We start from the raw sequence: 22143 nt of genomic DNA, 5'->3' as shown, positions 1-22143 counted from the left end.
CCAAGTGAAGACGCGCCATGGCAACATACACACCGCATGTTCACAGCAACGCCATTCGCAACCCCGCCATCCGCCCGCTGCTCATGAGTAAACAAGACGAGCTACTGCCTACACAACGGAGCAGCGCCCAGCCCTAAAAAGCAGGGAAGTACTAACACATTCTACAGGCGGGAACTTGCAGAACACAGTGCTTAGTGAAAGCAGCCAATCACAAATGCCAGCACACTACATGACGTCGTGAAAAGGGGCCACTGCTGCCTACAGCCACACAGGCTGAGAAGAGGAGTGTCTGCTATGGGCATACAGGGTTTCCTCCTGGGGTGGAGAATATGTCTTAAAGTATAGTGACATCTGCACAGCTGTGAATACAGGAGGAACAACCATCTGTTTACCCCCAAGAAGCTGTCTGAGCTGGGTGATTCACACATCCAAGAGTGTCCAAACAGCGGGAAGATTACTTCCAAGTGAGAAGCAATCCTCAACATCAATTCTTCTGGATATAAGCACAATTCTGCCCTATCCTTGAGATCAAAAGCAGAATTTCCTGGATCTAGGTTCTAGAAAGAGTGTATGGAGAAAGACAAATGACTGTTCTTACAGGGCTGTAGAAATAGCTCAGTAAAGGACCCAGCACCCAAATCAGGTAGCTCACAACATCCTCTGAGTCCCAACTCCGGGGGACCCAATGCTTCTGGCCCCTGTGGGCACCTGCCAAGTGCGCGCACACACATAATTAAAAATAAATAAAAATGTTTGTTATTTTGCAAAATAAAATATTTTATTTTGTTTCATAATGCAGTCTAGGAGAGAAGACAGTATTTTACATTTACTCGCTTCCATATCAAACATTCTTGGAGTGTGTGTTTTGAAACTAGTGGCTTCAACCATAACTAAACTTATGATTATTAGTGAAGCTTTTCAAAATGACCAGCCCCAGATTCTGATTCAATGGTATCAGACCACTGTCTCCCAAGTCCCTGGAAAGTTCTAATGAGCAGCCAGGATGGAGAATGGATCCAGCTGGGATCAGCACAGAACTGGTATGGCTGTCTTCTCGGCCACACCCACTAGAACAGTCCTCCCGCCACAGGAGCAGTGAATCCACAGAGCTACATCAAGGTCTATACTGTGTGTGGCTCAACACCATCTAACACCCATATTAGACTTCATTCACATGTGGGTTTCAATACACATCCAAAAGCACTTAAAAGCATAGAATTTCAAGTTAATATGGTGTGTCTTAAAAATTAGTTATACAACTTAACATTTTTGTTGGTTAAGATATCTCAATTAGCTTTACATTGACCACACTCCACAGATACTCAATTTCCAGCTTGGTTAACAGTTCATACCTAAGTGCAGAAACCATTTAATTAGTCACCATGGTACATTTAGCACCAAGTCCCCTGTGTCTGGAAATTACTTCACTCATACAGTTCAGCTGTTTATTATTCCCAAACCACCAGAGATTTTAAAACTTCAAAGTTGTTAGTTTCAGTTATTGCCAACAATTACATTTCCTCAAACTTTATAAAAATCTCCTGGCTCAGCTATGGGTTTAGATAAACTAAACTGAAACACAAGAAAAAATTTTCACTAACTATATGGGTGTGGGTGTGTGTAGTTAGTCATCAGACATTAAAAAAATTAAAGGTAGTATTAACTTTTAGCTATTTGGACACCTACTATCTATCAAGAGAGAAAGGGAACTATCAATAAGCGTTTATAAGATATAACCAACTGACTGTTAGGCACACTACAAAGAAGAGACGGCCTGTAACGAGAAGACCTGAGGTGCTTTAAAGGACAACATCTGGACAGAAATCAGGTTGTTATCAAATTCATATTCCTAAGTCCTTTAGAAAGCAAACAAGCAGAGCATGAGGAGGATAGGCAGGAAAGAGGGCAGGGAGAGCAAACAGAACACGCACACTGCCATGTGTGTATAAAGGTCACACAGGAACAAGCACACTGATGTGTGTAATCACAGTAAAGCTCTAGATGCTAACTTCATTCTTTTAATCAGGCATTAACAGCTGCTTGCCCTACTGAAACTTATTTTGAAAACAATACTGGCTTAAGGAAATGATAAAGCCTCCTACATCTGATTTACCAAATGTTCTTCTAAAAACAAGGGAGAGGCGGCCTTTCAAACTACTACATCTTAAAGATCATTTACCCTGATAAATTTGATAGCACACAGCAGCAGGTGGATCTTTGTGAATTTAAGGCCATACTGAGTGTTCCAGGCCAGCCAGTGCTACAAAGTGAGATACTGTATTTACCCCCCCCAAAAAGGTGGGGGGAGGCACTTCAGCACATATACTTATCAACAATTTTCAAAAACTACCATTCAAGAGGGCTAGAGGGATGGCTCAACAGTTAAAAGGCTCTTGCTGCTGTCTCAGAGCACCTGAGTTTGGTTCCCAGTACCCACTTGGGGACTAATGTCTACCTGCATCTCTCTTCTGGCTTCTGTAAGCATCCACACATGCATGAACGCATGTGCACACATGCACACACGCTGACATATACATAAGGCTATTCAATTATTTTTAAAGGATGAACATCTTCTATCTGAAAATATGAAATACAAAATGTTCCAAAATCTAATATGTTCTGAGCACTGACATATTAACCCAAATGGAAAATTTATACTTAACCTCATTTGACAGGTCACAAAATTATTTAAAATGCTATATTATAAAAGTTTAAAAAGTAAAATTACTTTCAGGATATTTGCATGAGGAATAAAAGAAACATAAAAGAATTTCCATCACAAGGCTTCTAAGTATGTATACACAGACTCCACACTCTGCAACTCAAAACATTTGGAGTTTCAAACATCTGGACAAGGGAAGCTCAGCTAGGGTACAGCAGGGGCAAGCAGGAAAGCATTCTGCTTCTGCCTCCCTATTTAACCTTATGCCCATTTCCAAAACAATCAGGGGAAGCTCATTTTCTTTCACTACACTGGATTTGGTAGCGGGCTTTTCAACAGCTGTCGAGCCTGTCGTGTATGTCAGAAACTACATGTACAGGCCTGTCACTATTCAGGAAGAGGAATATAAATCTGAAGTCAGCCTGGGTAGCCCAGTGAGACCCCAGCTGGAGATGCAGCTCTGTGGTAGAATATCCGCCCAGCATGCATAGGGCTCTAGGTTTATTCAGTCCTGAGTACCAACAACAACCCGAAGATGGACCCTGACAACAGGCTAGCCTCCAGTTAGCCTGCTTTCTCAGCATTCTCAACACCTGACCTGCCTGTACTGGAGCACAAGGCTAACAAACCAAATGTCCTTCTTGGGCTGAAATGCAAACATCCATGAAGAAATTTCAACTGAGGAAGTGAGTAGCTTGATGCTACCAGCCAACTCCCTTTTTCTTGGGAGGTGGGGGTGGGGAGGAGGAAGACTAGGCTGAAGAGATGGCTCAGCAGTTAAGAACACTATCTGCTCTTCCATAGGTCCTGAGTTCAATTCCCAGCAACCACATGGTGGCTCAGCTCACAACCATCTATATTGGGACCTGATGCTCTCTTCTGGTATGCAGGTATACATGCAGATAGAGCACTCATCTACATAACAAATAACGAGATCTTTAAAAAAACAAAAACAAAAACAACCATTCCAGACACATAAGCAAAATATGAACTTGTATGTGCTGACATAACAAGAATTTTAATGTATGAATGAAACGATTAAAATTTCTAATTCTTAGCCAGGAGGTGGTAGAGCACACCTTTAATCCCAGCAAAGTCAGAAGCAGGCAGATCTCTAAGATCCAGGACAGCCTGGTCAACAATGTAAGTTCCAGGACAGCCAGGATTACAGAGAAATACTGTCTCAAAAAAAAAAAAAAAAAAAGACATACACACACACACACACACACACAGTTTCTAATTCTTTTATTCTAAACAAGCTATAAAACTACAGAAAACACATACCTGAAATGGTTCACAGGATTAAAAGTTTACATTTTACAACCTTGTAAACAGTAGCAAGCATAAACATAACTGGTGCTTACAGACTTTACAAATCTACACTTTTCCTGTAGAGTTGAAAGGGGAGTACACATTCTTTTCTCTTAAATACCTAGTTACACAATTATAGTAGTAGGTGGAAAACATGGTACAGGATCATTTCAATTCAGTCTTAAAATTTTTCTTTTTCTTTCTTCACACATTGAATTTACACATTGAAAGGTTGTGGCTGGAGAGATGTTACTGTTCCTGCAGAGGACCTGAGTTTGGTTCCCAGCACCTACACAACAGCTCACAACTATCTGTCCCTCCAGTTCCAGAGGATCTACCACCTCTTCTGACCTTCAGGGGAATTTTGTGCACTGGTACACAGATAATCAGGCATATTTACACTAGCACTCACCATAAAATTAAATTAAATTAATGAATTAAACACACACACACACAAACAGAAGGGCTAAAGAGGTGGCTCTTCTAGAAGAGCTGAAATCAATTCCCAGCATCCACATGGAGACTCATAACCATCTGTAACTCAAGACCAGGCACATACATAGCACACTTACATACAACCAGGCAGGCAGGCATATTTGTGTGCACACACACCATAAAATTAAATAAATAAAAAAGTTTAAAAGTATATGTGTGCACACGTATGTACTATACAAAAACGTCTGAGGTGACTGTCTAGAGAGCAGCTTCTGAATAGAAAGCCTCTTCTCTTCCGTAGTTTTTCTATTTCTCTTACATTTTTTTACAAAGCACAGGTATTATTTTTAGAAAAACGTCTAGAAATGTTATTTTTAAGTGCATAGAAGAGAAACTGTCTAAAGAAGACTGGCCAGGGACCAATGGAAAACTGATGGTCCCCAGGAGATGAATCAGGGGACCAGTAAGTGTTTCCTCGGGTCATTACAAAGGGAGCTGTATGGGACTTATAAAAGTGTAATTGTTACTTTCAAGCTCACTGAGTTTGTTAAGGTTACTAAGCTTAAGTAATTCCAAAATAAACACATTCTCCTTGGGTCTCCAGTACTGTCTGCAGTTTAAGTCCATTCCAGTGAGGTTCAGAAACATTCAGAGCATCCCTCACTGAAACTTGCTTAAGGGCCCAAAATATAACCTTATATAAAAAGAGGTTTAGGGACACCCAAAATAAACACACAGAGGACGGTTGCTCACTGCCCAATCCATCACTCAGACAAATGATCCTGTCACAGTAAGGATGCAGTTCGATCACCACAACACTCACAGACAAGTCAGGAGTGCCTCTCCTTTCTTTGCCATACTCTTTACTAACATCAAGTTTGCCCAATGACCCTTCCCTCTACTGATGAGATGCAGGTTCAATTAATAAGACTTAGTAGGCATCAGATAGCACCCCAGTAAAAGAGGATAACCAGCAAGGCAGCCACCAAGCATGCTGCAACTGAAACTAGGAGGTGAAACACAAACAACCTGTGATGAATCCAACTCAGCTCAGGAGGGCTGACCAACATGGCTGTGCTGCTCATCTCTGACCAGCTCCTGAGTTCTTAGAACCAGGAAATCAGCCAGTGCCCTAAAGAGACATGACAGCAACAGAATTTGGGAAAGAGAATTACAAAGGACTGAACAGCCCTCCTCTGTACCTCGTGCCACAGAGTCCAGCCACTCCAGCCTCAAGAGAGCAGCTACAGAGGTATTTCCAATACAGACTTCTCCATCCAGCAATGCCCTCCAACTTAATCCTTAGCTTAAGTTTTCACTCTGGAGTAAGAAGCGCATTTTTCCCTGTGTTAAAATAGCTGCCTTTATAATGAAAAGCACTGAAAAATGGGATCCACTGTACAGCCAATTCTGCTGAAATATAACCCTCAGGAAAGTCAGGGTCCTTGGCAGAGCTTTACAAATACACCAAGAAGGCCTTTAAATTGCTATCTGTGTTCCTTAGTAAGCCACTTATTTCCAAGAAGTCAACATTACATAATATTTCTTGACTACACTGACTGCACCAGTAACATATGGGGCGCAGTGTCCCCTCTGGGCCTGGTTTCCTTACCTCTAAGGAAGGCCTTTCCACTTTTATAGCTAAAATGACAAAACCCACTTTACAGCCAGCTTCCTCTGCACAGCACTGTAGTTACCATTTCAAATACTATTAAAGTTAATAGCAGGGCCTAAATTCTGGCTTTTCATTTCACTTCTGCACCTACTGGAAATTGCTTCACTCAAACTAATTATGTCTTCAGATGATTTCCTATTTCCACTCAAAGTGGAAACAAATTAGAACACTTCAGATTCTTTTCGCACTTCCCAAATACAGAAATGACTCAATGCCTCGCATCATCCGAAATTGAGCCCCTCTGCTGGTGTTTTCCAGATAACCGAAGCCTGAGTAAAAGTACCTGTCTGTCTTGTTCCCTGTTATGCCTAGAGCAGTGTCTGTAACAGAGCATGTATCTGGTAATAGTCACTGAATGTGTGAGTTAAATAAGGGGAAAACATTTTCTTTTTAACAATATGGTGAAATTTTTTCTACAATGAATTACAGCCATCCCTCATTTTCTAAGATTCATGGCATGGAACAGAAACTGAGCTTCTCTGTTACTCTGGGGGAAATCACCAGAAATAGCAAAAGCCCTAACCTCCCGCAAGGGGTTGTAATGGCTGCAGAAGTTATTCCAAGACTCAGAATTTTCTGCTGCATGTCAAAATGCTTTCTGCAAGCTGTGCTTGCACACCTTCCCTGAGCTCTGACTTTTGCCCCTTTACAAACAAAGGTCTGACAAGGTTCCAGTTAACTCTGCCTCCAAAGCAAAACAGGATCCCCAAATTCAGTTACAATTCAGAAATCTTTCCCACTTTCTTCTTATCTGTAACAGCCTAACAGGCTCTGTAACACATCAACACACTCAACCACGTTCTACATCAAATGAGGTAGTTCTATCAGCTGTTAGTATCTTTTTTTAATGACTTATTTATTTTTAGTTTATGTGCATTGGCGTTTAGCCTGCAAGTAAGTCTGTGAGGGTGCTGGATATTCTGGAACTGTTACATACAGAAGTGTGGGCTGCCATGTGGGTGCTGAAAACTGAACCGGATCCTCTGAAAGAGCAGCCAGTGCTCTTAACTGCTGAGCCCCAGTTTTAAGTATCTTAAGGGCTTAAATAAAAGTGCTAAATTCCAAATATTAATCAGGAGTGATGGCTCAAAAACTACCCACAGTATATATTTCCGAGCACATTTTAAGTACACCAGCCATGACAACTCTGCATGTCATCCTGCCTGACAGGCTTGAAATGAGGCCACAATTTGGATCCACTATTCCAAAGTTCATGCAGCAGAAGACAAATGCTGGCAGCCATGGTACACTGTACTTGCTCAGAAAGCCCACCGCCCTGAGCCTCCAGTGGAGGGTTAGCACTTAGTTTACACCATCTAACTGCAGTTCCTTCCCACAACAAACTAGGAATGATGTTTATAATTTAGCAATCAACTAAGATGATGAAAGAACTATCATGCAATTGAAATAAAATATTTATGTATTTCAAACCAGTAAAACTGTGTCTTCAGAAGCCATGAGAAATCTAGATGGATACAAACTAGATGGAAGCTTTGTTTATTTGGATCCCTGAACTGCTTCTCTTCTTCCTGAAGATTTAATAAACTTTCTTTTGGAATAAGAGGAGCTCACTAATTGAAGGATTTGATTGAGTATTACTTAAAATTAACTAGCTGGGTTAACAATGAGCCAAGTTACCCAGGAGTCAAAAAGAAAAAAAATACTTCAGACTGTTTTTATGAATATTCTTCCAAAATCACCAATCCTTCAACAAAAATAGTTCAACAGAAGATTTCAGTTCCTGGTATGAACCAAACAAAGAGAGCCACATGTTTTTAATGATTGCTCATAAACAACCCAAATAAATCTCCAACAGAACAGTAGAGGCTCTTTCTGGGCTTTTTCCTTCAGAATTCTCAGGACTGACTCAACAGAGAAGGAAGAGTTACTGTACATTACAGCACCACTCACTCTGTGACAATGATTTGCTGTCATGAAAGTTAGTGCCTCAACAGAGTAAATGAGATTCAGGGAAGTTTTCCTTTTTATTTTAAACAGCACAAAATATCCTTGCCATTTACAGCAGAATTTACCGACCTCAAAATGAAAAGATTTTCAAACTAAGTGAGAGATTGAAGTATTTATATATGTTAGAAGAAAGCATTCCAAACAGCCTACCAATCAATTATGAAGCTGGCCTTAGATCTGTAACTACCATTTATAAAAAAAACGAAGCCTGTACAACACAAAGTATAACCTACAATTTAACCAATCATGTTCTGTCTCTAAGAACTTTAACTATGAATTAAAACAGAACAACAGTACCACCTGCTGGAAGTTATAAAACTACAACACTCAACACAGCCCAGGCACTGCAAGAATTACTTTAGAAAAACTAATTTCCTAACTCAACAGGCACACAGACATGTATAATGTATAAGGTGTCTTATACATTAAGGTTAAATTAAGATATTCATATTAAAAGATACTGCTTTTTCCGTTCATTTCTCTGGCTCCAAACAGTTCCAACTACCCCAAATAATTCTAGTATCTAGATTTAGCCCTTGATTTAGCCCTAAACAAACCAACAAAAACCTACTCTCAAATCTACTTCTGTTTAAAAAAAAATGGTCACTGACACTTTTAATCCCAGCACTTGAAAGACAGAGGGAGATAGTTTATGTCTATAAGTTTAAGGCCGGCCTGATTTACACAGTAAGTTCCAGGGATAGCCAGAGTAATACAGTAAGACCCTGTCTCAAAATATTGGGGGGAAAAAAAGAATCCACAAGGCAGCCTGCTGATCTGTGAACCACAATTTACATGCCACCAGCAAAATATCTACAGATTCGGGAATTCAAAATATTAACACATTCTATTAAGAAACCACATACCATGAGCTGCTGTTATTAGGCATCAATGCTCCACAGACATAGGAAATCACAGAAGCCACTGTCTGCCTAACAGCTCCTCTCTAACTCGAAGTTCTGGACACCAGGGTGCACAAGAAGATACTGAAGTTCTGTAAACATGCTGTCTGGGCTACAGACTGAAACCCCCACTGCTGAGATCCCACTGACTCGCCTTGTTTTGAGCGACCAGTGTCACCTTAGTAACTCATTCTCCCTTGTATAAAAGGTTCTGACTGACAGCTCAGCAAAGTTTTCAAGAACTACAAAACAGTCAGTTGTCCAGGCCTAGTTTATTGAAGTCACCAGAGGTAGTACTTGGGTCACAATTTCAATTCAACTGGAATTGGAATTTTAAAAGCACACCAAGAGCAGTGGAGGTGTCTCAGCAGGTCAAAGTGTTGCAGTGCAACTCTGGCAGCCTGACCTGAAGGCAGATCCCATTCAGAAGGGAGTGAGAGAACGGACTCCACAGAGCTGTCCTTGACCTCCACGTGCACTGCAGCTTAAGCACCACACATACATTATGCACACATACACACAATAATACTACTAAAATGTTAAACACATGAGTAAATGGATACCAACCTCAAGTCTCTTTTCAAGTGATTCAATTCTGTCCTTTTTGCTAGCAAGATTAGCCCTTGTGTAGCGGCTCTGACCAGGAAGATACAGGACTTGACTGTAGCATTCTTCCCACACCTGGTTGTAAGCTTCACTGGAGAGTTCTCCATGGCTCATTCCTTGTTTTACCACTTCCATCTCTTGTACCAGAACATCCTGGGCCTGTTTACAGTGATAAGTTAAGTTGAAGCATACACTTTCTTCCACCACAAAGCTTACGACTAGTTTATTACCCCCTTCCTTAAACCAATGGCAAGGTTTGGTTGGTTGGTTTCTAGAAAGGAATGGATGATACCTTATCTAACTGAACTAAGCATCTAAGTAGGGGATGAGGAGATGGCTCAGTGGGTAAGAGTACCTACTTTGAAAACTTGAAGGCCTGAGTTTGAATCCCCAATACTCATGTTTAAAAAATTTTTTAAAAGAAGAAAGGAAGAAGGGCTGGAGAGATGGCTCAGAGATTAATGGATGCTCTTCCAGAGGGCGTGAGTTCAGTTCCCAGCAACCACATGGTGGCTCGTAGCCATCTATAATGAGATCTGTGGCCCACAAGTGTACATAATAAATAAATAAATCTTAAAAAAGAAAAAAAAGAAAGGAGAAGGAAGGAAAGAAAACAGCAGATGTGATCACACGTCTGTACCCTCAGCCAGCCAAAACTGCAAGCTCCTGATTCAGTGAAAGATGATATATCTCAAGGCTGAAAGTGATGAAGATGCCCTATATCCTCTGGCATGTGCATGAGCACATAAACAACAAACACATGCAATCACACACATACAGAGAAGGCTCTAAGATGCAATGTGATTTTTAAAAGTCAAGCATCGATGGTTCTTCAAGAGCACAAATATCCACTGTTACTCACTAAAAAGTAACATCACTATGGGCCAGAAACTGGGTTCAAAAGTACAATCTTTATTTCCTCTAAAAATTTCAACCATGGCAGATGTGAAGCAGGTGGATCTCTGAGAGTTCAAAACCAGAGTAAGTTTGGGCTACAGAGCAAGTTCCAGAGCCAAGGCTATATAGTAAGACCTTCTCTTAAAATTAAAAAAAACAAAAAACAAAAAACAAAAAAACCACCTTACACATAGCCAATAAGGACTTCATTTTAAAGCTGATGAAACTAGGGCTAAGAGAAACTAAACACCTTGATCAGGACCATATCCTCAGTAATCGGATGAGGCAGACTCTATGCCAAAGGCACAATGCTGGCTTAGGGGTGCTCCATTCAACCTTCTCTTCATGACTTCACAAGATGAAGGGGAACCCAGGCAACCTTCTCATTCTAAAGGAGCATCACCAGTATCACCAAAGAGTGAGACTGAGGGCTAGGTAGACAGTGGAGCCTACACCAGCTTGAGTTCTCTACTAAAGAAACAGGTTAAGGTGGAGAACGAAAGAGAAGGAACTGGGCATGCTAGCTTCAATCACAGCTTCCCTGTTTAAGCAGTTGCCCACAATGCCTAACTCCTCTGAGCCCAATTCTCAACTGTAAAATGGGCAAATACTCTGGGCTACAAGACAACTCAGTAGGCAGGGGCCATAATCAAACATAACAACCTGAATTCAACTAGCTTATTCCAACATGGTGGAAGAGGAGAAATAACTCATACCAAATTGTCCTCTGACCTGTACACATGAACCATGGCACATGTCCATTCATACACACACACAATTTTAAAAAGAAGGTAATGTAGTTTAAAAAAAAAAAAAAGGAAAAAGAAAAAAGGAAGGAAGAAAGAAAAGAAGGAAAGAAGGAAAAAAAAAACCCTGAATAAAGAATGTTTAACACAAAGATTTTCAGGGGCTGGAGAGATGCCTCAACGGTTGGGCTCACTTTACTCCTTTTGTAGAGGAACTGGGTTTGGCTCCCAGCACACGCATGGTAGCTTATAACCATCTTCAACTCTAGTTCTGAGATATTCCATGCCCTCTTCTTGCCTCCACAGACACTGCGCACAGGTGGCATACAGACAACATGCAGGCCAAAACACTCAGACCCTTAAAAAGTGAATCTTTAAAAAGTAAATAAATAAAAGAATCTGCTAAGCAAAAAGCTGCTTTAAACTCCTTTTGGCACAAAGATGGATATAAACAGAACACAGAACATTTAGTATTATTTATTTCAAATAATCCCATCAATCAATTCAAATCGCACATCTGAGAGGACCTTCTGACTGAATCACAAAGTGGCAGAGAGCATGAAAGAGCTCATGGAAGAACTAGCTCACTCAAGAACTAAGCCCTTCATGAGGATGAAGCCCTCACCACTAATGACCTCTTAAGGCCCCACATTTTAATTGCTATTGCAATGACAGTTAACTTCAACAGGAGTCCTTGAGGAGATCATCAAACCATGAGAGCGCCCGACTAGAAACTGTTTATTTAGATTATTATAAAATAGAAATCCATGCCTTTTATATTAGTCTAAAAATCACTTAAGTACTAAAGGCATTTGAATGCAGACTTTAGCACAGGAAAATAGCAATCAAAGAAATAGTCAGCCATGCCAAAAACACCCATGAACCCAAACTACCTTGCCACCATAGCCTCTGTAACTAATACCATAGAGGATGTATACCACACATCCTGGAGGCTAAGAAAATGGCTCAGTGGGTAAAGTGCTTCCTGTGCAAGAACAAGGTCCCAAGTTTGGAATTCCAGCACCCACATAAAACCTGGGGGCAGGGGTGTACCCCTGTAACCCTAACATGGGATAGGGGAGTGGCATAGAAAGATTCCTGCAGCTTGATTCCAGCCAATCTAGCAAAAATGGCAAGCCCCAAGTTTGCCAACCCTGTCTCAAAAAATAAGATAGAGAGCAACAGAGGAAGACACCTGACATCATCCTCAGGCCTCTGCACATGCACACAGCTCAAGCACCCACCCACACCCCACACATCCCCCTACACACACACACACACACACACACCCCACATAAAAGTTACAATAAAAACAACGTATTCTTTTCATAGCATTTCACATGACATTTATCTCCCAGCTGTGCTTCCTTTGGTTCTGAGTAGCAATGTGGCCATGTAAATCCTGACTGTGACACACAGCATCGAACACATGCTTAAATGTCACAATGGTGATGCTCCTGCTTAGCCCTACCTTTTTCAGTTCTTCTTTGGAGAACTTCTCGTAAGGGCTATGCTCAAGATAGGTAATGTGCTCTGCATTGTTGGTAGCAAATCCAACATTCTTTCCTTTTTTATTTCCAGATGGCTCATAGGGGTGATGTAGAAGGTCATAATGAAGCATCGTGATCATTTCTTTTTTGATCAGTTCTTCGCTTTTCTGTAAATCTGTTAGAGGTGGTTCTACATTTAAAGGTCTTAAAATAGTTTCATTTACCTAAAATTTTAAGACAAGTAAAATGATCAGACATATCTGCAACATATTGTGCCTGCTTTTACAGCATGAACTAAGTAGCAGTTCCACATTCTCAAGAGCAATTTCTGCCTCCTTTCCTAAATCCTCCCACTTCTAAATCCATAATGGTATTAGTGCAGTATTTTCTTTTTTTAATTTTAATTTTAATTTATTCATTTTACATCCTGGTCATAGGCCCCTCCTAATCTCCTCCCAGTACTACCCTTCCTCCCTGTTTCCCCTATCCCCCCTGTCCTATTACTCAGAGAAGGGGAGCTCCCCTATCCACCCATCCCAGAATATCAAGTCACATCAGGTCTGAGCACATCCTCTTCCACTGTGGCCTGGTGAGATAGCCCCGCCAGAGGAAAGTGACCGAAAAGCACACAACAGAGTTCATGTAAGGATCAGGCCCCATTCACCTTACTAGGGAACCTATAAGAGGACGGAGCTTAGTGCAGTATATTCAAGAATGGATTTGAGAACTACTTCCCTATATACCAGAAAGCAGATGAAATTTCTGTTATATCCTTTATGAGTGATTTTTCTAAAGCATATTATAATAGCATGTAAAGAAACAAACTTCCTAAATCAAAAATTTCATCACTTACTTCAGACGGTCTTGGTAGATCCTTCTGAACAGCTTTGTGCATTCGTTTCATTTCCTTTACACGCTCAGCATCTCGTATGGCCTAAAAAGGGAATTTATATTCATTACTGTAACTACACAGCAGCTGACATTTCTGTTCAACTGTATTCAAAAGCTCAAGCTATAGAAATCTATGTAAGGATGCAGAAAGGTAATGTCTAGGCCCCAGGAATCGCTCTCATTACAGGATAGACACTTAAGAACACCAAGCATACTGGAGTAATCTCCAGGCTTACCCGGCTCTGCCCACCAGATAACCAGCTTTCTTGTCTAAATGGCAATTATAAACACGGAAGAGATTCCCACAACACGACTCTGCTTTCACCCAAAGCCAAAGCCAGCCAATGTTCCTTAACCCTTCAGTTACAATGATAGGTAACACTGAAATTAATATTCATGCCATTTCTGAGAAAGTCTGAACTTTCTAAGAACTGTGACTGGAAGCAGGCGCAAGAACAAAACAAAAACATAAAACCTATCTTCCCCACATTCATATGGTTCCCTATTAGATGATTTCCAGGTTAAGTAACAGCAGCCACATCAGTTACAGCCCATGGGCACTGAGGCATCTGGTATTATAGTCAGTGATGAGAGGAAATCAAAAAATAAATAATCACAGATAAAGCAATGTAGAACTTGGTGGATGCCATTTGATTAGAGGACCCTTAAGTATCCTTTGTGAAAGTGCCACCTGACTGCCAGCATGCTCTGCATAATGCCATATGGACCCCAAAGAGTCTAATAAGGCACAAATATTTATATTCTAGGCTTCTAAAAGTACACCACTAAAAAGCAAGGTTAGGCTACCTCTAAAAGCACTTTGTTTTGTAATGAACGCAGCCTTCAAAGGAATGCCGATTAAGTCTGGTTAACCATCCTATCAATTCACAGCAACGTCTCAGGGTTTCCCTCACAAAACAGTTGTGGGAGCTAATGCCTTTCACCAGTTCCATCACCAAGCAGGGTAAGAGCCTGATGTTTATCACACATCAACACTAACAATAGTAAGTTCATTCACCATGGCAGTTCCCGTATTAAAGCTTATCCAACAGCTCAGACCTCAAACTCTGCACCCTTACATATGTCGTGTTGCAAGAAAAACTGAAGCATGTTACAGAAAAATAAAAAAACAACAAGGTCACCAGTGTACTGTTCTCACAACCAGCCTGATCAAACCATCCTGAGACAAAATGTGGCAGAACTGAGCTGAAGGGGCCTCTAAAAAAAAAAAAAAAAAAACTAATTTGAACCCATTTTCTCCTTTCAAATGCAGCTAAAACCTGCATCACTGAAAAATTATTTATGAGCAGATGAGCAAGCAATTGTAAACTGCATCAAGGTAAGAGGTTGCTAATATTTTCCCAATTTCCAAATTCAGTTTTCATCAGTCTGTACTGGTCTAAGACTGTTCAAAACTAACCCAGTTTTTGCTTTTAATATCCTTTCTTCACTAGATTAAAGCAACACTTAAAAGGCTATTTCTGCCAGGCCATAAATCCCAGCACTCAGGGAGGCAGATCTCTGTGAGTTTGAGAACAGCCTGGTCTACAAAGTGAGTCCAGGACAGCCAAGGCTACACAGAGAAACCCTGCCTCAAAAAAACCAAAATAAATAAATAAATGGCTATTTCTGTGTGTTATTTAGAAAAGCATAATAAATTTCAGTATTTCAATACACACAAGTGCACAAATATCTGAAGAAACCCATTAAGGTATTCTGAGTACACAACCACATTCATGTGAGTATATTATTATTAAATGATATAATTTGAGAGATTTTGTTAAAATATTAAAAAAGTCAAAGCAGCAACCTAGAAACACTGACAGCCACTGCTCCCTCACTGAGCAATAGTTCTCAACCTTCCTAATGATGCAACCCTTTAATACAGTTCCTCATGCTGTGGTGACCTCCAACCACAAAATTACTGTTCTACTTCGTAATTGTAATTTTGCTACTGTTGTGAATTACAATGTAAATGTCCGATATGCAGACTGATGTAAAACCTATCAACAGTACACAGCCATACTGATGATGCTCTCCAACACTCACCTGCTTTCGAGCATCCACATCAGCAGCATCTTCGACGTAGGTATCATCTATTTCACGTTCTTCCAGCTCCTTCTCAGCATTTTCTGGTAGAACAATTTCAAAATCATTCTTAGGAGCAGGGAGGCCCAACAACCCTAGTCGGAGATGTTCACGAGATTCTCTTTCCTGCAGAAAAGAATCGATCCTTCTCAATGCACACCTTAAACACTAACTAATAAGTTCTGTAAGAACTTGTAAAAGAGCACAGCACTATATGCCTATAATCACAAAACTCAGAAGACTGAGGCAAAAGAACTGCCACAAACTCAAAACCAGTCTGGGCCTCAAAAACAAACAAAAAAACTTTCTCAAACAATTGTCTTGGGCCAGCAAGATGGCTCTGCCAACAAAGGCGCTCACCTCCAACACTCACCACCTGAGTCTGGCTCACAAGATGCACATGGTGGAAGCAGAGAACAGTTACTGCAGGCTGTGCTCTGACCCACACATGCACACCATGGTGTGTGCACCACACATGCCACATGAATGCACACTAGGCACAACAATAAGACACAACTTCTCAATGCTTAAATATTCAAAAATAAAACAACTAGCTTACTAGTAACTCCAGAAAAGAGATCCTCAACTTTTCTCTTCATTCTCTTATCTTCCTATGTTAATATCAAGCAAAACCTTGACTTCTAATAAATCAATGTATTTTGTGATCCTAAAAATATCACAAAACTACCTCTTTAAGAACAGAGAAAAAAACCTTGTTAGGATCTGCATTTGATTTGGTGTTACAAAAAAGGAAGGAAGGAAAAAGGAAACGAAAAAGAGGGGAGGAGAGGGGAGGGGAGAGGAGGGGCTGGAGAGGTGACTCAGTGGTCAGAGCACTAGCAGCTCTTCCAGAGGCCCTCAGGTCATTTCCCAACACCCACATGGCAGCTCACAACTGTCTCTAACTCCAGCTTCAGGAGATCCAACACCCTCACACAGACACACATGTAAAAACATCAACGCACATAAAAATAAGATTTAATTTTAAACTTTAGGGCTGGAGATGTCTCTCAATGCAAAGCACCTCCTCAGCAGGCTGAAAGGCCCTGGATTCAATGCCCAGCACTGAATATATTACATATAAAGGAAAACTGACACTTACCATCTGCTTCACATAAGAGGGGTCACTGTAGTCTGCCATTCCATCCTCTGGATTAATGTTTAATTTGTCCCTCAGTGGTGTTCTACCTGGGGTGGCATTAGTGACTGGTTTGGGAGTTGTTCCACTCCGGGGAGTCAGCCCTTCAGCTCCATTAGAAGGAGTCCTAGACAAACAGAAATCTAAGTCATGTAAATGCATAAAATAAGGAATAAAGACACCAAAACCTCTCTCTTGCTTTCACTGCATTATCAACATTAAAACTGAAGTTTGGTGTGGTGGACATAGTATTTACATGTACTGTACTGATTTCTGTCCCTAACATCTGACATTTTGCCTTCCTGTATTAGGTCCACAAAACATTTTTTTTGAACTCCGATGCGTTAGGGTAACTAAGAGCAAGCAGCTGGCAAGGAGGCTGGCCACCACAAAAGTGCTCCTGATGACTCACTGAGTTCAGTGTCCTCATTGTTTATCACCTCCCATCTTAAGTCTTCAGCCTTCACGTCATATTCATTCTCATCAAATGTGCAATTAAAGCAGTTTATGCTTTTATATTGTTTGGAAAGCAAACACTACATTTTTAGAGTCACATCTAAGTATGAACAGGCTCTGAGTTTAGACTTTCAACAATAAAGTCCAGCTGCAACTTATATTTTAATTATCCAAAGCCTTTCTGGTTTTGGTTGCTTACTTCCTGTATCTTGGCTGTGTTCCAGACTGATGGTACTGCCAGATGGTTCCCAACAGGTGCGGTGTTATCATTTAAGACATGGTCCCTGCCCCCAAGGAGCTTACAATCTATTTGAGAAACAAGATATACACAGGAAAATAGAGATTAGGCTCTCTTTAGCCTCACAGGAAGCAATGAATATTATACAAAGACTAGCTTCCAATACTTCTTGATTCTGTTGTTATCTACTAGTGTATTGGATGGTGGGGATTTCTATCCTAAATAACCGATAGAGGGCATAGCTAACACCTAAAAGTAAATACCAGGTTGGAGAAATGGCTCAGAGGTTAAGAGCACTGGCTATTCTTGCAGAGGACCCAGGTTCAATTTCTAGCACCCACATGGTGGCTCACAACCATCCTTACTCCAGTTCTGTGAGTGCCAATATCTTCTACTGGCCTCCAAAGACACCAGGCAACCCAATTAGGAAGACATCAAAAATAAATAAATAAATAAATTGAACACTTATTTCCATTCTCTATAAACATTATTCCAAAAAAAATTAAGTTAAATAAAAGAAAAATAAAAATGCCACCCAGGTTCTTAGATTCAAATTTTTCTAAATTATAAAACATGCTGATCTTCACAATACCTGAAAGGAGTAGACAGAACCGTATTTGGCGTCTGCACGACCTGACGCTGCGGGGTCACACCAGAGAAGTCGCTCTCGTGCAGTGGAGTATTAAGCCCACCTTTCAATGGAGTGTCCACATTGGTCAAGGCCATGAGGTTCTGAGCTTCCTGAAGATGAAAAAGAGAGCATAACAGTTCAGAAAGGCTATTGGAATCCTCCCTCTGGCCCTATTAACACTAATCTTGACGCAGACAGAATTTGTACACATTTTATCAATAAAAAGCAAACGAATACTGTGCCATAACAGATTTCAGCACTTTCATTCCTTTGTCAACCTAACACATCGCATCAAGAGTTCTGAATAAAGTTCACATGTCAAGCATGCTACTATCACCAGGTGTAGATGCCTATAATCCTGGTACCTAGGATGAGAGGCAGGATGATTAGCAGTTCAAGGCTATGCCCTCCTCAGTTACATTGAGTTTGATACCTGAGACCCTGCACTCCTCCCCCCCCCCCGCAAAAAGGTGGCAATACAACAATGCTGTGAGTTCATGTATGAACTGCCATTATCCAAGAGTTCCTCACATTATCCACGACAGACCTCTTTACGATCAAGTACTAAGCATTCAAAGTCCCTAATATGAGCTGAGGCCAAATGTCACAACACACAGATTTTAGTTTGATTTCATCACTAATTCTTTATCCAGCATTCTCTGCTTCTTCTGTTGGGAAGTTAAGACAGTCCCAAACAGCCAGTGCACTTCACAAGACTCATGGGATCAGGTTTAAGAAATTTCACCAAGTCTCTTTGAAGACTTAATCATGTCTCAGCCTTCTCCATCTTTTGGCTAAAACTGTGAACTGATAAGGCTCTTATTAGTTCTCACTTTGCCGTAACTAACTTTGCCTTATAATTTCTTAGTTCCCAGCTCAGTGTCTGTGGCAGACTTTATTTTCACAGATAGGCATAAGCATCTCTCTCATACTCTCTGCTTGTCTTCAGTGTTCCGTTCCTCCCACTCCCCTTAAGTACAGGTGGACTTGTGTTTCACCCTAACAGACTACAGCAAGAGTAGCATGGCTCCATTTCCAAGGCTAGTTTAGAGCCATGCTGGAGCTTCCCTCTGTACACCTCTTAGATCAGCCTGAGGGACCAGGAGAGACGTTCAACTGCCATGCTGAAGACTGCACAAATCACATGAGATGTAGACTCATGCTAAGCACCCTGCTAAGTCCCCAACCTACAGCCAGTATCACTACCACACAAGGAGAATGACGCCCCATTACCTGTCAAGTCACCCTCAAATGCTGAATGCTACCAGCTGAAGTACTAGAAATCTTTAGGCACGGGGAAGGCACTCTTCACACGCTCTGTTCAAATTCCTAACCACAGCAATCATGAGCATAGGAAATGGGCGAAACCACTAAGAGGAAAAATGCAGACAACTAGAGCAAGCCTTGCTCCTTGATTCTGAGTGTCTTTGCTCATGAAGAGTTTAGAAGTTCATACTATCAATGTCCTGAACATTCTTTGCTATTCCAAATACAAAGTGTCTCCTGGAAAGAGACAGGCTTTGAACCTCTGCCTAAAAGACGAGAAGTAAGGACCAAATGACAAAGCACCTGGAAGATCAGAGGTAACGTGACTTACATCATATACCGTGATTATAACCAGGTAAAGGTAGAAAATATGCTATCCTTAAAACCACCTAAAAGTAGTATGAACGAATGACCCAGCGGAATACAGAGAGCTGTCTCCTACTCAACATTCTCCTACTTGGTTATATACTGAAATCTTCCCACAATCTCCCTCCCCTTCAGTTCATCAAAGACATAATGAAGGTAAGAGTAGCACACCCAGGCAGCAGCTGCCATTTGTGGGAGGCACTGCTCTGCTCCATGCCCAGTGTTCTGAGCCAGCCCTGGGGAACAACAGTAGCAGCTCCATGAAGTTTCAGTCACAGTAGCCACCAAGAGCCAACAACTGGAAGGGAGCACTAGAGAGATGGCTCAGAGAATAAAAGCACTGCTGCTCCTGAAGAAGACCCAGGTTCAACTCCCAACACCTACATGGCAACTCCTAAATGCCTGTATCTCAAGTCCCAAAGGATCTAACACCCTTTTCTGACCTATGCAAGTACTGCACACAAACTGGTGCAAATATATACATGCAGATAGAACATCCATGCACATAAAACTTAAGAGCATAAAACTGTAAGATCTACGCCTTCTTGACAAATACAAACGAAGGCAAAGGGCCAGGCTGGCTCCAAATGCTGTGAATAAACAGACGGTCATCACTGAGCCTCCTAGTTCAGCTTCTATGCTCTAAGAAAAGCTCTGAGCTCATAGTCACCAACACTAGTTCAAATTGCTGGCCCACCTCATACACAACCAAACCACACAATGTCCTCCACAGCAACAAAGATGATCAACAATGTGAAAGGCTCACTATACAAAATGACAGCATACCTGCAGAATCCTGTCTTGAGAGGCCGGTGTCCGTGGTGTTCTCAGAGCGATGCTGTTGTTTGTGACATTGTACTCAGACAAGAGAGTGCTGGAAGCAGAATTTGTGATTCCAGATTCCTCTGCAGTCTGCCGCGCAACTTCACTGGCCTGGCCTACCTTGACAACTTCCTGGAGTTCTGCATCTGAAATCTAAGAACAAGGCCCCAAGTAAACCCTTTAATAGAGAACAGCGCAGCCTAAATTTTTCATTTTCCAGAAGGATGACTTACTGGACCTCAGTCAAGGGAAGAAAGACCTCACTGTACCACTTAACATTGCCTGGCTTTAAAATTTCCAAAATAAAACTTTAAGCCTTCCTTTTACTAAGAGGGGGGGAAATTCACATTATAAACAACTGACTATAATGACTATATTTTCATACTTAAAAGTGTTTTAGCATTTTATTAATTCTTTCAGAAGTCTATACAACACTTACTAATCATATTTAATATCCTGACTTCCTCCCAGATCTACTCCACCCTCCCTATCCACCCAGCTTTATGTTTTCTTTTTTTTTAAATACGGGATGGACATAAATGTCACCCTTGCACAGGACCCATGCTAATCTTTGTATTGTTCCAATGTTGTGTGTGAGCTTGCCATAGTTAAAATATTAAATAGTTAAATCAATGTATTTAAATCAATATATTGACAGACTGACTGACTGCACCAAGAACCTACGTGCTTATACAAAACTATTAATGAGAAAAAAAAATACTACTGAAAATCAACTAAATATCACAAACCATCCACTAAACCACAAGATCTCTAGGAAAAATCTAAAGTGTTACTTCTATAATTTTACCAAAAGAAATATCCTTAGAAATATTAAGGAAAATTTCAATTAAGAACTGCCCGATTGATGCAGAAGCATATGACAAAATTGTGTCCACGCTCTCATCCATGGGCTGTCTCCATGCAGTGTCTCCAGTAGACTGTGGTTTCTTGAGCATTAAGTACAGGCTTGAGACTGCAGACACCAATATTTTCTGACTATGACATAAGCATATAAATTCACAGGATGACCAACTGTTCTGATTACCTGAGGGGCAGGCAGCACTAGCTTGCTTCTCTTTTTCGTAAACTCAGAGACACCACTAGTTTGAAGAATAGCTGATGGTAAATCAGATTCCTTTTTCCTTTTTAAATGCTGTTTATCTTTTTTTCTATCTCTTCCTTCTTTTTCACTGTCATGGATGAAGACAGAAAAGATTACACACAGGAAATATGAATAGCTATATAAATATTAAGACTTTAAACAATTGCATTTTTAAAAAAATAATTCTTTAAAAACAAAAATAGTATGTTAAGCTGTCCCTACATCATAACTAATCTAGTACATCATACAAGCTTGGAATGATAACAGAATTATTAACAAAACAGGGAACACTAATTTACTTAAATTTAAAATTTTAAACCTGAACCTATAAAGTAGAACATTATATATGACAAAAAATACCAGAACTTTACTATGTTTATATTCATACAGAAATATGTAAATATAAAAATTCGATGAGGTATGCAGAAAAAGATAAATGACAACAGAATTAAA

At 40.6% G+C, this 22143-nt stretch overlaps 1 protein-coding gene across 1 annotated transcript in view; it reads right to left on the bottom strand.

The window, feature by feature from the left end:
• Positions 1–22143, bottom strand: part of Cdc5l (cell division cycle 5 like) — a 37551-nt gene that overhangs the window by 2555 nt on the left and 12853 nt on the right. Inside the window, exons 7-14 of the mRNA XM_021649309.2 lie at positions 21634–21778; positions 20553–20741; positions 18096–18244; positions 16774–16936; positions 15633–15797; positions 13546–13626; positions 12674–12916; positions 9521–9718 (exon numbers count right to left, since the gene is read on the bottom strand). Of these exons, the coding sequence (XP_021504984.1) occupies positions 9521–9718; positions 12674–12916; positions 13546–13626; positions 15633–15797; positions 16774–16936; positions 18096–18244; positions 20553–20741; positions 21634–21778 (1333 nt within the window). The remainder of the gene's footprint in view (positions 1–9520; positions 9719–12673; positions 12917–13545; positions 13627–15632; positions 15798–16773; positions 16937–18095; positions 18245–20552; positions 20742–21633; positions 21779–22143) is intronic.

This window comes from Meriones unguiculatus, chromosome 16 (assembly GCF_030254825.1).
Source record: "Meriones unguiculatus strain TT.TT164.6M chromosome 16, Bangor_MerUng_6.1, whole genome shotgun sequence".
NCBI lineage: Eukaryota > Metazoa > Chordata > Mammalia > Rodentia > Muridae > Meriones > Meriones unguiculatus.
This window is presented reverse-complemented; position numbering and strand designations above follow the sequence as displayed.